This window comes from Micrasema longulum, unplaced genomic scaffold (genome assembly GCF_059751315.1).
Source record: "Micrasema longulum isolate JH-2025_06_02 unplaced genomic scaffold, ASM5975131v1 h1tg001457l, whole genome shotgun sequence".
NCBI classification, from domain to species: domain Eukaryota; kingdom Metazoa; phylum Arthropoda; class Insecta; order Trichoptera; family Brachycentridae; genus Micrasema; species Micrasema longulum.
The window spans coordinates 18994-36183 of NW_028278643.1; the positions used below are offsets into that span (position 1 = coordinate 18994).

The 17190-nt window shown below is 32.6% G+C and overlaps 1 protein-coding gene across 1 annotated transcript in view; it reads left to right on the plus strand.

The window, feature by feature from the left end:
* LOC148275333 (putative inorganic phosphate cotransporter) overlaps nucleotides 1-17190 on the plus strand; it is a 48195-nt gene that overhangs the window by 15860 nt on the left and 15145 nt on the right. Inside the window, exons 2-4 of the mRNA XM_088235839.1 lie at nucleotides 666-845; nucleotides 13496-13634; nucleotides 16685-16905. Of these exons, the coding sequence (XP_088091965.1) occupies nucleotides 666-845; nucleotides 13496-13634; nucleotides 16685-16905 (540 nt within the window). The remainder of the gene's footprint in view (nucleotides 1-665; nucleotides 846-13495; nucleotides 13635-16684; nucleotides 16906-17190) is intronic.

Sequence of the window (17190 nt, forward strand, 5' to 3'; positions counted from 1 at the left end):
TTTTTCTAATACAGAATATTGCAAAGTTTACAAATTTACAATAAATTTATTTATTTTCGGACAAAGACATTTTGATCATTATGGAATTAAAATCTACAACCTACATCCACTGTCTATTAAATCAATTAGAAATGAGAAAATATTCAAAAAGGATATAAAAAATGTATGGTGAAGCTGGGTAGAAGTTAAATGGGTTGTCTCATTCGCCCAAACCAATATTTAATCAACTGCTCCACAAATGTATGGTTCACGTTTTGTTTTTGTTCTTTTATTGTGCGTTTTATAATAAAAATAATAAAAGTGTACATAAATTAAACATAAACTTAAATACATAGTGTTTAAAACTGTCAGAAAATTTTGTTACTTATCTCTGTATATTGTCTTCTCTGTTTATTCTCACATGTAAAAATATTTTCAAAAAGAAGTATATTATTATTAAATGCCCTTGACATGGGTAACACTGATATTATTTTGATTATTTATCTTTGTTTCCTCCTCACTAGGGAAACTTGATCTCAGGAGGACTTTACAGTGTTCATTAAAAAAAATATATTTTGCATGTTCATTTTCTTAAGACATATTAAAATATCTCTTTTCAAATATTGTTTGCCATCAATCAACTTAATTTTTTGAGGAAGGATATTGAACATGGTATTTTTTTGCAGATCTTCGAATGGGACAAGCAGACCCAGGATATAATACTCAGTTCCTTCCTATGGGGATATTGTATAATGCAACTTCCTGCAGGCCAGCTCGCTCACGCGTATGGCGGGAAAAAACTCCTTGTCATGGCTTCTGTCGTCAATGGCCTCTCTTCTCTTCTGATCCCCTGGTCGGCGCATGTGGTGAGTTCTAGATGTCCATAATGAAGGTTAAGTGATTTCAAAGACAAGTAACAAATATGAGAAAAGAACTCTAAAATATGTGGTTCCAGTTATGTTCGATTAGTTGTCAAACGATCTTAGAAATGGCAGTACCAAAAGAGACAAGGGCAAAATAAGAAAATGGCTATTCGATCAGGAGTTTATATATGAATAAAATGGAATATTTGTAAATATAAATATATAAAAAACAGAATATAGATATTAGGGTGTCCCAGACTATGAGGGAATTTTTTTTTTTACAGATTCATACACGCATATACCCTCTTATTTTGTACATTTGACCTTAATAACTGAAATAATAGATATAATTGAAATCGGATAGCAATAACCCGTGCCGACTTGATGTCAAACTTTGAATATAAAAGTTTGTATAGAAACCATAGGGGAATATTTTAACTTAATATTTATATTGTTAATAAAACAATGGTACTTTGATTATTGTATCATATTTATTATGTATTATACATATTTATTATTTAAAGGACATTATTAATTAAATATCATTAATATAAAAGGTTTGTTTTTTAGTCAGGATATACTTTTCTGTGTTCTTGTACGCAACGTAATAAATATTGTTTTTGTTCCTCGTCCACTGTGATTAATACCCGTATGCAGAGACAAACCTTAAGGTGAGGAAAGTTTATTCTATTGTCTTCACCTTCGGATTATTCTCTGCACTTAAAATTAGAATGTACTTTCCTCACCTTAAGTTTTGTCTCTGCATACGGGTATAAGCCATGAAAGTCTTGCATCAACTTAACAGCTCTTTCAGCCGTATCATTAACTGCTTTCAGTAACTGCACCCTCATTTTAGAGTGTTGAAACAAAGCATTAGCAGGCCATGAAGTAGGATACTCCATGAGAAAACTGTCATCAATTTTGAGTCGCCTGAAAAGGGATCTGCTGTTCATGGAAACAAAGTCATTCATGTTTTTTTCGAAAAGAGGCCCGCTAAGTTCTTCTCTCGATGGAATGTAGCGTTTATTGTGGATCGATGGATTTTCTTTGGCCAAATTAGGAACTATTTTTACCTTACTTTCTTGGTTAATATCATCGTCAAATAGAGACAAGATAAACACTTCGTCTGCTAAATATCACAAATGCTGGCAAAACTTCTTTATAGCCGCTTTTGATATAGTTTTGTGGACCATTTTGTATGCCTTCACAGCCTTCAAAAAGCACAAGTCCTGGTAGGGCGCTTTTACCGCTAAAGTGCATTGCAGCCAAAGCTTGACATAGGATGTTGCGATAAACAGGCAGACGTCTAATAGAGCTGTTTTGTCCTTATTTGACATTTTAAATTGAGAGCTAAACAACGATATTTTTAATGAATAAATAGTTCTCGCCATCCACCTTGCTTGGTGCATCGCGATTGGAGGCCGAATTAAAAATTCATGAACTTTATCTCCGCCAAGAAATATTATGCAGACCTCTATTAACTCTCGATAGTCATCTTTTACAATTTTTTGGTCAATTCAGTTTTGTAATACTCTAAAAGTTCATCAATTTTAGAATCGTTCAGACGTAATAGCGTTTCTTTGTGTCTTTGTATCTTCTCTACATTGGTGTTTTTCCAGTTTGATCGACAATTTTTGAATAAAGGGATATCGGGACTTGTGACTTGGCTGATTTTGGCCTCGAACACAGCTTTTAGTACCAATTCGTAGATGTGATGGCGGCAAGCAAAAATCAACATTTTCCTGTTCAATTTCTGTTCGAGAAGCACACATGCACCATTAATTCGGCCTATGTTAGAAGCAGTAGTATCACAACAGAGGATCTGTGCTTTATCTTCAAGACTCCAGTCAACAATAGCATTCCAAACTGCTTGTTCCTGTTCGCTTCCCGATGAGTTTTCTAATTTTGGCACTGCAATAAGTTGTTCTTTATTATCGTATGAAATAACGATTGATAGACGTTTCTCTTTAGATTTGCGTACATCTAAAGGCGGCAACAGTTTTCCATCCCAGTGGACAGTTACAGTATCTGGTACATCGTTTTGAAAATTAAGTTTTATAGCTTCTGCGCGCTGTTTTCGCTTTTTTGTACGAATTCTTTGGATGGAGGACTTGCTTATAGGAAAATCGTCAGTGTTGTGGTCAAGTGCTTCAATAGTTGCTTCAATAATAAAGACAGAATCTCTCATACTTAACTGACACCTGTCTTATGCTGCCACCAGTTTCGGAGTAACGAAATTTTTCTTCACAGAAGTTTTAATAGTATCGGGCTGTTTCCTCTCAATTGGAATGGACAAATCTTTTTGTAAGTCCATTACTTCCGAATCAGAAGATGAAGTTTCTTGTAATGGCTCATGAGAAGACGTAGAGGGTGTTATGGATCCCAAATAAGTGGCCAGCCGCTTTTGCTCCTGGATATTTCTAAGACTCGCCTTTTCCTCCTTTTCTGTCAATTTTTTGTCTACTCCAGCTAAATGACCGGGTCGTCCTGGCTCTCTCTGCTTTTGTAAGAAAATCTTATCTTCATTTATCTTTATTAATTGAAGCGCATCGGCATGTGCAATATCAAACAATTTTTTTGTATTTGTAACAAACTCTTGTCGACGCTGCTCAAACACATCTTGAGTTTTGTTTGCGTCTTTTTGAAAATTTCTCCACTCTTGGTATAAGGCTACAAGTTTCTTAACACAGTTAGGTAAAGATTTAGTCGGTATACGTGCCTTTTCCCAATAAATAATGCACTCACGAATAGTAATATTTGCACTTTTATTGACACTTAAATTGACTTTGCGAATATTATAAAATAAAACCGCCAGCACTTGTCCATTAGACGGAAGTTTAGAACCTGTAATTTGATGTTTTATATCCCCAACCAAAAATATTTCCTTTTTAAAACTGCGTAACTCCTCAGACATGTTGACACAACGAAAACAATGCGTTCACGCGCGCCGGACTATGTAAGTTCTGACAAGTTCTGATGCAAGTCGGCACAGTGTTTTGACATCATTCAAACAAAATTAGAGGGTATGCATTGAAAAAATAAAACTTAAATTTTTCTGGGACACCCTAATAGATATAGATATAGATATAGATATAGATATAGATATAGATATAGATATAGATATAGATATAGATATAGATATAGATATAGATATAGATATAGATATAGATATAGATATAGATATAGATATTGATATAGATATGTAAAGTAATTATGTTTTTAAAAAAAAGGCTTTATGCCTATTAATTATGTTAAGACTTCTGTTTTAAATTTTGGTATTCCGGTTTTGTATTTGTTTTTTATCTTATAATTGCGATATCGTGTACTTATTTTTTGCTTTTTTTACATTTTCTAAATATTATTTGAAAACTTTTTTTTCGCTCCTTATATTTAATTTAGTAGTCATAACTATAATACAATTATGAAGTGTGATCATATATTTTCTTCTAAAGGATCTTTACCGACCAGCCATTTAAATTATATTGGTGAGTCCTGTAATAAAAAAAAACAACTTAAAAAATGTTTTTAAAAAAAAAGTAATGTTACGTGTAAATAATAAATAAATAAAAAAGTATCTTCTTAAAAACACGTTTAACACTTCGGTACATCTTATTTTGTTATATTGAGGTAGATAGAGAAAATAAAAAAAATCGATACATACAGATATTATTAGCGTTTGTAATCACCTTCCCCCCATATTATGCTAAAGTTAGCTGTATTAAACTGAACAAACAATATTTGTGGTATCATATTTTGCATGCCATATTCCACATGGCTTAATACCTTGGTAATTCGAATAAATATAATTTACAATATAGTAAAAAAACCTGTAAAACATGTCCCTACATACTTACTATTGATCGCATGGAAGAAAAAACCTAGTGTTATCATTAATCAGATCATGGTTTAAACCTTATGGGAAATTTGTGAAGATTTTTAACTCAATAACATTAGAGGTTAAACACATTGTAAATGATACGCTGAAGTGCCGATTTAGCCATAAATAAAAATCAAACATTGTTGTTATCACGGTCAAAACCAAATAATCTGGGACTATGGATTTATTGGCCGTGAAGATTTGAACACATAAATATCACTAAATGTTTTGAAATATTTGTATATGACCATTAAGCGACTTTTCTTTGTCTACCGGTCTACCACATATACAAATATTTAATAACATTATGTAGAATGTTTGACCACAAAGTTAATGCTTTAAATATGAATAATACATAAATATCGACCAAATGTTTAATTAAAATCCAATATAAATTTAAAGCTAGGGTAGTGAAATAACTTTTGTAACGGGAAAGTAAAGATCATACATATACTTAATAAAACATGGGGGCCTCCGTGGAGTAGTGATCAAGACGGTCGACTCCCACATGGAAGTTTCCGGGTTGGATTCCCGGTGAGAACACAAAAAAAATAATGTGATTTTTCTCAAGCCTGGGTGTTTTGTAATGTAATTCACCACTGTAATTGGGCCTCCTGGCCAACAGGCTTTTGCACCACAACAGTGGTGCAAAAGCCTGTTGAAAATGTTGAAAAAAAATCAACGTTCTATCTGAAAATCATCATATTTGATCTCGCGCGTTCATATTTATTTTATGCTTAATCATCAGTATATTTGAAGTAAAGTGTAAAAGGGCTTAAAATACAAATCTCCAAATTCATTTTTATTTCTTTATTTTACTTTTTGTACGCAACGTAAATTGTATGTTGGCCGGCTTATTGCCAAATGGTAATTTATAGCTACTAACTAACAAAATAAAATTTATATTCATATAAAATAAATAAAACAACTTTGTTTTTAACCACGAATTTTTTATAATTGTTTTTTACCACCAACCGGTTTCAAAGCAAACAAGCTTCTTCGTCAAGGTTTACGTAACTTATGAATTAATTCCTATATTCTTTTTATCATGTTCACTAAATACTACACGTGGACCCAATATTTTTTTTCCTTACAAGGGTGGTAATTTGAAATCAATATTTTCGAAGCTAGACAGGAGAGGACTAAAATAAATATTGTTTCTCTACTCTACCCTAGGGAGAAAATCCAGCCAGTCTGCAAGCATTTGGACATACTCAAACATTGTTGAAATATTTTTTATTTGGTTATTATTTTTTTTTTCTTATTATGAATCGCTTTTTTAATTTCTAAGATTTCTTTCTAAGTTGTCTTGTTTTAATATTTTATTTTCAACATGTAAACATGTAAAAGTAAACCCGTAAAAACCTGTAAAAGTGTGCCTGATAATTTAAAGCGTAATATTAATTATAATTATTTTTTACAACAGCCGTATTTTTCTCGCACAATGAACACTTATAGATTTTAAACATTTGCTGGGGCGTTGATGATAGATCAACCGGTAGATATTAGCTCAGCTATAGTGTAAATATCTACACAACATTTAAATACATATGCGTTTACATTTATATTTTTTCTGAAAAAAACTCCAACTGGGAAAAAAGCCATAAAACAACAAGATAGAAAAAGTTTGTATTAAAAATAGAAAAACAAAAGTCAAGGTTCTTTAAAAATAAATCTATTGTTTAATTATTACATTAAAAACGCGATAATTGAGTGAACAAATCTAATCAGTGGTCCACGATTTAATCTCCGCTTTACCACGAGATTACCATATTCCAGTACAATAATCAAACAACTTCGAAAATGGTATCAAAATGCAATATTTTGCTTAATAATCACATTTTTTATGTTGGTAATTGCATGACTAAAATGTCTTATGTCTGGTGCATTATGCAATCCTATAAACCATACACTGCTTCGTAGATTATTTATGGCTTGATCGATAATTTCAAAGACTATCTATCGTGCCGATCAAAATCCTTGCATTTTATTTTATAACTCAGCAAACGTTCACTTAATAATTGAAGACACCGTGGTTTGTTTAATTCCGTATTGAGATATATTTAATGATTGAACCTACATGTCGCTTGTTGCACAGAACCATGTTGATTTGAGGTCATTTCCTATCATAACTGTCAGTTTTATGGCTTTGTTAATATTAACGGATTTTAAATACAAATAAGCAAATGCCATTATTCTCAGGAATGAGTAATTAATGGGCGTTTCTTAATATATTAAAAACATTTTTGACCTTAACATTATTAAATTTATTGCATCTAGCTGAGGGTCTAAAAATATACTTCCGTTTTGCATTCTAGTCCCTAAATTTGGTGTACGCACAAACCTATCATATGAATATTATTTTTTTAACCCGGCCTCAATGAACTCCGGTGCGAAACACCCGGCACATAATTAAAGCTCAGTACATATGAAATTGTAAAAGAACGGCACCTTTTTTCTGATAATTTCCTCTTAGCTTTGCGAAACACTGTATAAAACAAAATACGCAGCAGCGTTGGGAGAATTATTACCGCGCTTCTTCTACAAGTAAAATAACTAAAATGTTTTTTCCCAACGCTGGCTGATGCAGCAAACTTCCGTCGTCATCACCAAAGTACTTTCAAAACGACTCAAATGTTTACCGGACACGAAGGTATGAGAAGTTACCTATATAGGTTTAAATTAAGGAATGATGACTATTGTCCATGCGATGATATTTCTTCACAGAGTATCGAACATCTGTTTTTTCAGTGCCCATTTTTCAGTTTACAACGCCATAATCTTGAAGCAGAATGCAGGAAAGATAGAATATCTTTAACAGATATCCACACTGTTGTTAAAAGAAGTTATCACGCGCCATTGTTTTTGGACTTTGCAACAATGGTGATTGGACTCATAAAGGTAATAAACCAAAATCAGTGATCGAACATCCCACTTCCGAGATAAAAAAAAACGATTTTTCTCCAAGTACTTTAGCCTTGTACATGACACGTTAGGCTACTAAATACAGGGGCCAAATATATTAAAATATTTATATATATATATATGGAGTTGAAAACATCGCATCCCCTCCCATTTAGTAGCTGGGCCTCGATTATGAACGCTATCTTCATCTGGATATATCGAGACGGTATACTTAACTTCTGTACTATCGGTATCTTACCTCGGTATGTTCTACCTACTTGTCATATCGACATCATATGATCAAAACAAGCCAGTGAAATGATCGCAAACAATTAGTCCGCGTTTTTTACGTCATTAACATTTAACATAGTTCTCATTTTCATTTTAAATAGGCTTCTGTTATAAAAAGTGCTCACTTCAAAGCGATTACAAACTCCAATGAATCCTAATTCAAGCAAAAATCAATCGGTACTATACCTTTGTAGTCGCTAGGGAGACTTTTATCTTTAACTATGACGTCATACTGAAGCTATGTCATTTTAGAGCGTAGATATGTGTACCGCTTCTCCTTAATTAATATCGACGTACCTACCCAAAACTTGTAGGCTGGGGGTTGGTAGTATATATTTATAATCATTAGGGAATTTATCTTCAACTATACCGTCAAGGTGAAGGTATGACGTCTTTGTCTTCTCATCATAATCGAGGCCCTGGAGTAAAAAAACTTACGTATCGATAGCTTGCTTTGTTTTAGTAGTCCCTTGCGCGTAGGATGAGATATGTGGGTTCACAGTTCGTTCGGGTGCCTCACACCTACAATCATAGTTTATGTAACATTTTTGGGCACATGCAACGCAATTAGATATTCCACAGTATTTTTTTTCTACGGAATGCCCAAAAGGTTGTTCATTTTTTTAAAAGTATCCACGTGTATTCTTTCTGAAAAATTATGTTTTTGCTTGACTGAATTATTTTATATTTTTATTTAGATTTTTTTGAAAACAGTTTTTCGTAGAAAGTTTTTATTCTTTCTTTTTCACATAACTTCATAATTTATTAACATATTACAACAGAGATGAAGAACATTTAAGAGAAGGAAATATGGTACACGCACTATCCTGGATTTAAACAAAATATAATTAACTCTTCTTTCTAAGATATATTTTGTTGCCCTTTAATCACGAGGAATATTTAAATGTTTGTTTTATTTTTTTATTTCCTTCATTAATTACTATAAAATAAAATGCAGTGCCCTATGCACCATTAAGTGCGGAAAGGGCATTAGTAATAATAAAAAAACGTACCTTCTAATCTTTAACAGATTTTTTTTTTATCTTTCTTATATTATTAACATATTACAACTGAGATGAAGAACATTTAAGAGAAGGTAATTTAGAAGTCTAGGCATCTACAGGGCTTATGACCTGTCAATGGCTGGTATAAGTGGCCACTTTACACACTGTGTAACATACACCATTCTGCCCATATTTGAACATCTTTATTCCTTCAATTCTTCCATCTGTTGATGTTTGTGAAGAGTTGAAACCTTTATTTATGCGGGTGAGATTCTTACTTACCCATTTTCGTACGCGTCCAGGACGTTAAGTGTAATAATAAGTATTATCGCTCATAACTATTATCCTTCATATTTATCTCACATTTTTATTTTTTAACAAAATTTTAAAATAGGTCACAACAATATTTTTTATGATAATGTTTTTTCCATTCCTAAAATAAGGATGTATCGTAAATAATATAGTATAAGCCTCGGAGGGCCGATTTCACGAGGCCCTGAGGATAGAATTTTCTACCATATGATAGGCTACATGCTAGTTTTGGATGATTTAATTTTATTTTTAAAAATATATGAAATGAAGAACTGTTTTTTTTCGGAAGGTTATATTCGAGTACGTACAATAGAAACAGGATCTAAAATTTCCCAGCACAGTTTTTTGTTCGAATAAAAAGCACGTTTGAAACTAAAATCTATTCATCACAGTTTTCGGCAATTTAGTTTCTTTTTCTGGCTGGTATTCACTTTGATAATGATCTGATGATATCACGAGATGAGCAAAAACTGAATTACTAAGAAATTCGTCTAAGTAATAACAGGGGTCTATCAGCTGTACAGAATTTGCACCAGCAGGTGCGGATAGGAAATGATGATGATGATGTGTAGTCTTAATGTTTTATCCGCGAATTTTGGGATTTTATATGACGTTTCAGATTATTTTAATGTACAATTTCACATGTAACTAACATCTAAATATGTATGCATGAGAAAACAAATGCTTAAAAATATTGTTTCATGAACATTCCGAAAATTATCAGCATACAAGTATATTTGAGCAAAATTTAAAATCCACAAGTCACTCTTTTGTGTCTGCATTTTTTTGGAACATCGTTAATCAAATACTTAATAATGTTTTTGAAAAAAATGTGTTTTTTAAAAATTTCTTTTTATTTATTTATAAATCATATAACACGAGGTATTTTACAAGTATAATACATCGAATTACATTCCAAAGAGTTACAACAACTTAATTTGGGACAATATGTACGCCAAAATCCTTATCTTACACAAGCAGAATAAATATATAAAAAAAACGCATTGAAAATAAAAAAAAAGTAATCTACTAAGGAAGATAAGGTCATTAACATCACATGCCATGCAGATGATGCAGCCATAGTTATAATAATTATGTCTTCAGAAGAACAAAAAAAAAACGAAATCGTTCAACTCTTTGCTAAATTTAATATCATTTTTATTAACAAAATTTTCTGTGAATTTTATGTTATTGTTTAAATAAAGGCCCCTGAATTCAAAATATAAACAAACCATTGATTTAACGTTTTACTTACATGCCTATGTCTAACAGCTATTAATTAAATCTGTAAAATAAATTCGTGAGACCTTTATAGTAAAATACAATATTTCAATAATCGTAACGGAATTTAAATTTAAAACTAAATTCTAATTTAAATTTTATGTCATAAATCTTAATTTTTCATATTGAAACGGAAATAAAGCACATTCAGGTTATATTTAGGTAGGTATAGAACCGGTACTAAAATCCTTGAAAGGAAGAGGTTAGATATCTTGTAGTGTTTTATTGGTCGTTTTCACGATCAAAATCGCCACAATTTATATCGTCAGATTAAAAAATACGCCTATTATTACTGTCAATAAAGTACCCCTATAATCTGTCTTAATCAATACGTTCGGTATGTGATTTATTGATTCGTTTATTTGAACCACATGGATGAAAAATATAGGTGTAGGTATTTATAGAGAAGAACTCAACAGTCAGTGTAAAACTAAATAGATAAAGAGATAATATCATCATCATCATCGTTCCCTTTCCGCACCTAATGGTGCATAGGACACTGCATTTTTACACCAATTACAGCGTACCTTGATCATTTTCGTTACATTAAGGTAAGATGATCAGGCTTATGCTTCAGGTCCAGGGACTATAAAATATTCTAGTGTGAAAACACTCTTTCAAATAAATATTTCATATAAACCATGTCAGGAATCGAACCCGAGACCTCTTTGCATGGCAGGCTAACGCGCTGACCATTAATTACACCACGAGGCCGAAATAAAAGAATTACTAAGAAATATGGGAGTCTACGCGTTTACAAGGCTTATGATTTGTCATTGGCGGCCTCCGTGGTGTAGTGCTCAAGACGCTTGATTTATTATCCTTGACCGAGTTTCTCCAGGGTATGCTTGGCTACAACAGTTTAGAGACTAGAAGGAATGTGTATTTGACTACACATTTTTATCGATTGTTGCGCAGTATGATCGATAATTCTGAAATTATGATGAGCATTGGTTTGTATGTTCCTGATAATTACCTAAGACAGGGTCAGCATAGATTGTTTCATATTCCGATATTCAGGACCAACCTGCCTATGGTTATGCCTGTTGGAAGGGCTGCCGCTATGCTGAACAACATCGCTCTGGATATTTATCTGTTCCATGTATCCGAAGGGGTTTTCCGGAGCAGGATTCTTCTACTACTTTGACATGAGTCTCTTTCGTGATTTTTTTTTCTTTTTTATAATATGTACGTATTGAATATATTTTTGTAATGTATATGTTATATTTAAAATAAATTAATTGAATTAAATAAATTAATTGAAAAATCATTGAATTGAATTTACACACGGAAGGTTCCGGGTTCGATTCCCGGTGAGAACACAAACATTAAATGTGATTTTTCTCAAGCCTGGGTGATCTGTGATATAATTTACAACTGTAATTGGGCCTCCTGTACTGTTGTTGTGCAAAAAAGAATTTAATTAAATTAAATTTAATTAAAATTGGCTGGTTAACACGGGACTGATCATTTGTACCTTTGGGTCCAAGGGAACGGTGATGATTACAGACTGTGCAAAAGTTAAATGATTTTTTCTGCTGTTCCATCCAAAGATTATGTAGTAATGAGGTTGTTGAGGGTTGGAGCTCGTACCCAAGTTGGAGATTGACAGAGAAGACACGAGGTTGCTGTTTAATGCGTATTTATTACATGGCGAAAAAGATACAGCACTTGGTTGAGTAGCACGAGCGTAACGGCAATGATGAGTTGAAGAGACTGCATTTGAACTATATGCTGGAGTTGAGTGACTTCGTCGAGCTGGTCTGACTGACTGAAGTGAACTTGTTGGGCTGACTGACTGGCGTTGCGTCCTGTGGTCTCTTTATACACCACGTCCTTTGTAGTTCAATTCTTCATGGTAGCGACGTTGTGAATGTACTGCAGAACGATGCTTCCGTTTTATGTGCAATACTGCTAGAGTTGCATTATAATGTTGTATTGAATTCTATAGAAAATGATGACATTGCTTTCTTCGGTCATCACACTATTTCAGGTGAAACGTTTAAGCATGTCTGTGTCATCGATTATGGGCTATGAACCTTACAAGTATAAATAAAAATGACACATTTCCATGAGTAATGACAAAAAAAAGATGTTAACATATCAGAATGGTGAATGTTATATGCATTTAAAGTTATTATATCACTCGATAACAGATGAACCAATTAGATTTTTGGTATAAATGGATTTTTTTGTTGGATTGGATTGAACTCATACGTTTGAGTCCGCGGTTTAAGAAGCACAATTAAAAACGGAAAAAACCACAAGATAATTTTCGCATATCACAGTTACTATTTGGCATCCTGTAATCATAATAAAACACAATTTAATTTGCAATCTGAACCACCCATGGGTGTGCGGGTGTGTTATAAAATCCTAAAATTCTTAAGTCTTGGGAACTCTTTTTATAGATGTACGTACTATGTAATTATGTTTTTAAAAAACGGTTTTATATGTGTATGCCGTCATCCAAGTAAAGAATCATAAACTAGACGACTTTGCCGATCGCCAGAATTAAATGATCAGATTACTGACTTTAAAAAAAAACTAATTTTGGTTAAGAAAAAACGAGGCATCCTTAACTTAAATATTAGTATTGTATTTTTAACTACACAAACCAATTGCACAAACAAATTCTAACCTTTTGAATAGAGATTTATTTTTATTTTGACGTATAAGCGACGTAGCCAACGCAATAAACCGTTTTCGCAGGAATTTAAAATTATAAACAAAAATTATCCTATTTGTTATGATTAAAATATTTTTCTACTCGACAGTATTTCATAGACCCTTATTAATTTAAAATTGTAAAAAAATATTTACATTTCCTTATTGTATTTTTAAATTGATTTATTTCTTAGTTTGTACGTAGTTGGGTCTCTTGTACGCAAAAATAAAATATTACATTACCAGTTATTTTATTTTCCGTCAGCCACAGACTGAGTAATATAATTTATTAGCTTTACGTAATATTATTTTTACAGGGCGGTTGGCAGGCAGTCTGTGCGTGCAGGGTCATCCAAGGTTTGGCACAAGGATTTTTCTTACCAGCTCTGCATACCTTCATAGGAAAATGGGCTCCAGTTAGCGAAAGGTCGAGGTACAGCACTTTTGTATACGGAGGTTAGTACTGTCAACAAATTACATAATATATCATATTTTAAAACAAAATGGTTCAATTATTTTATAAAATAATTCATTCACAGTCAAGGGGCAGTCATCAGGTCCGCGATAGGTACCACCACTTTCGCTGATTGGTAATTTTTATTACTAATGAAAAATGTAATGAAATATGTAATTTAATATGTAAAGTAAAACGTTGGATTTTTCATAAAAAAATTACGTAAGTTAGTTAGTACCGACAACTTATACCTGGAAACAGTTTTAGAAAGTTCTGTTTTCTTTCACGTATATTTTTACATTCTCCGTCTTAGGGCCTAACGTAAAATTACATTTTATTTATTTAGTAATTCAAAATAACACTCCTTTAAATATTGATGAACTTATAAAGGTTTTTTAGTCTGTGCTCGTGTCAATCTATAATAATTAACACTAAAAAATACATAGTAAAATAAATGAGATTAAATTATATTGATATGTGAAGCAATAGAATGAAAATCCAGAAAAATATTTTATTTAAGTTATAAATAATACAATTACAAAGAATACAGTGTTAAAATGATAATTAGATATAAATATTAAAATACAAATTATAAAAATTTAGATTCATACGTAATCAAATAAACAAAATAACACTATCATTGAAATCAACAAAATAATAAAAAAATATGGTTGTATTGAAAAACAAATAAAATAATAGTATCATTTGAAATCATTAAGAAAAGAAAATATATATAAAAACGTAATTAAGATATGGTTTCCAGAAACTTACTCTAAACCATAGTAAGAAGAAAGAGTTGAAAAAATATGCCAAATATAAGTAAGTACTAAATAAAATAATACAAAGTGAAAAAACATAAAAATATCAACAACAACAACAACAACAACAACAAACCATCACCCCGTTTCCCCGTAGGGGTAGGCAGAGAGGATAGAACGCCATAACACTATATCTTGGCATACAGACCTCGCTTCCTCTACATTCATACATCTTCTTATGCACGCACGCCGATTATTCCTACTTTTGACATGTCCATCTTCAAGTATTTGATGGACTTGATCGTGTCATGTCTTTCTCGGTCTTCCTCGTTTTCTGCATCCATAAACATTTGCATCGTAGATCCTTTTAGTCGTTCTTTCGCTGTCCATTCGCTCTACATGTCCAAACCAACGCAGCACCCCTTTCTTGATTCTGTCAATAATGCATGTCTCAGCCTTACACACTTCACGGATCTCGACATTTGTGCACCTATCATACATCGTTTTACCACACATTCGCCTGAGGGATCGCATTTCGACAGCATTCAACCTACTTTCATCATTATTTTTCCAATTTCATACTTCGCTCCCATACATTAGAGTTGGAACTAGAACTCCGTTGTGAACTGCTAGTTTAGCCTCCTGCGATAAACATTTGTTTGCCAAAGTAGATTTTAGTGCACCGTTCACCCTGTTCCCGGCACTCACCCTCCTTTTAATATCTTTATCGGCCTTTCCGTCCCTAGTAAACATACTTCCCAGGTACACAAATTCTTCTACCTGATAAAAATATCAAGATATATAAAAAGCAAATAAAAGTGAAAGTATGGAAGGAAAGCAGATTTGTTAATTTTTGCTAATTGCTAATCTCGAACTTGACAACCTAGCCCTATCGATGTGCAGCAACTAATTGCAAACATTTATCTTTAATACATTGGCACTTGTGGAGTTCTTAATGGCTGCCGGAAGTTGATAAAAAAAATTCGGAGCCAGGAAGGTAAAGTTTCTTTGAGTTAGCTTTGAGTGAGTTGTAGGGCCAAGGTAATTAATCCTTCCCGCTAATTGCTCTCATGTGTTGTGGAGTGGTGTGTTGTTGTCGAAGCTCCACGACACAACTTACTAGAGCAACGTTATTCTGCCCATAAAATATCCATAGATTAACATATTTTATCTAAACTTAATTCAACCTATTTTACCTTACCCGGCGGTTTTTGGTTCGGCCGTTTCCAAAGGGCTAGCTTTCAACCGATTTACAGGCTGAACGTTGAGCACTGACCGTCCATTCAACGAACGGCCTAGCCATTCAACTTAATCCCGGCATTAAACGGACAGCCTAGCCACCCAATTGAGTGTCTGATTAAACTATTTGGCAGATTCACGACAGATTCACGAGTATATTTGCTCTTTTTTGTACTAGTTAGTAGTTAGTTCATTTTCTTATCATGTCAGAGGTTACGGATTGGATCTACGACATGAACGTAAAATTTTTATTAACTGAGAAGTTTGATTTAATATTTTATAATCGTGGACCCTTGTCCTGTAGCATAAAATCGATCACCCTCATTTCATACATAAGAAAATCTGCTTTAAATGTTTAGTAATATATAAATCTTAAATGAATAATATTTAAACTAAAATCACCATCAATTCAAAGACTTGAAAATATATTAGTTAAAATACAATAAAAAATCTATTGATTAATGTTAGTAAATATTAGTATTTAACCACTCACCGACTTTTTATGTCCACTGATTTCGAGACAAACCTGTATCTTCGTCAGGACACTCACTGCACTAACATGCAAATACTAAAATACACCTTTATCATCACCGTAGTATACATAGTATTTACGAAAGAATACATAAATTACATGCAGAGTTAAAGGGGATGCAGACACCACCATATCCGAACACGCACTAAAATTAGGTTAATAATATTCAAATGTATGTTGTAGAATTTTTTGTGGTAGGGATTAGGAAAATGAGGAGCCAATGGGTTGAACATTATTGAATAATGAGAAATAGCTGATGAATTTAAAAAAATACAAATTTGGATTCTATAAATTTGGGTACAAGATTGTTTTTCAAACATTTTTGATAAAAATATATCATAAGGCATGTGATTTTTTTATAGTAATTTGCCATTAAGGTTGAACTTGAGAGACGGGTACGTCTCGAAACCGGTAGACATAAAAGTCGGCGAGTTGTTTAATACTCTTATTCACTAACATTAATTAAAATGTTTGACCAGAAAGTTAATGATTTGAACATAAATAAAAAATCTTTTGTTTACAGGAGCCCAATTTGGTACAGTGGTATCCATGTCTTCTTGCGGATTTCTCGCTGGTAGTACTTGGGGATGGCCAGCCATTTTCTATAGCATGGGCCTGGTCAGCGTCGTCTTCGCTGGAGTGCTGCAGATCTTTGGATCCGACAGTCCCGCTCAACACAAAACCATCTCCGAAGAAGAGAAGCTTTACATCCAAGAGTCTTTGGGCCAAGTACACATACATGAGGTGAGATTTTTAACTTTGATGTTGAACCATTTTTTTTCTTGGGAGAACACTCACGTATCTCTACGATTTTTTTAAAGTGAGAGTGAGATTTATTTTATTATTTTTTTATTTTTTTTATTTTCTTTTATTCAGGAAACATACAGTACAGTTACAAAGTTTAATATTTTACACAATTGGACTTAATTCTAATGGACTAGTGAAGTTTCCATATTAAAAAGCAATTAAATGTAAGGTTAATTATGAAAGTATAAAAAAGAGAAGGAAAAAGAAAACATAAATGAAAGT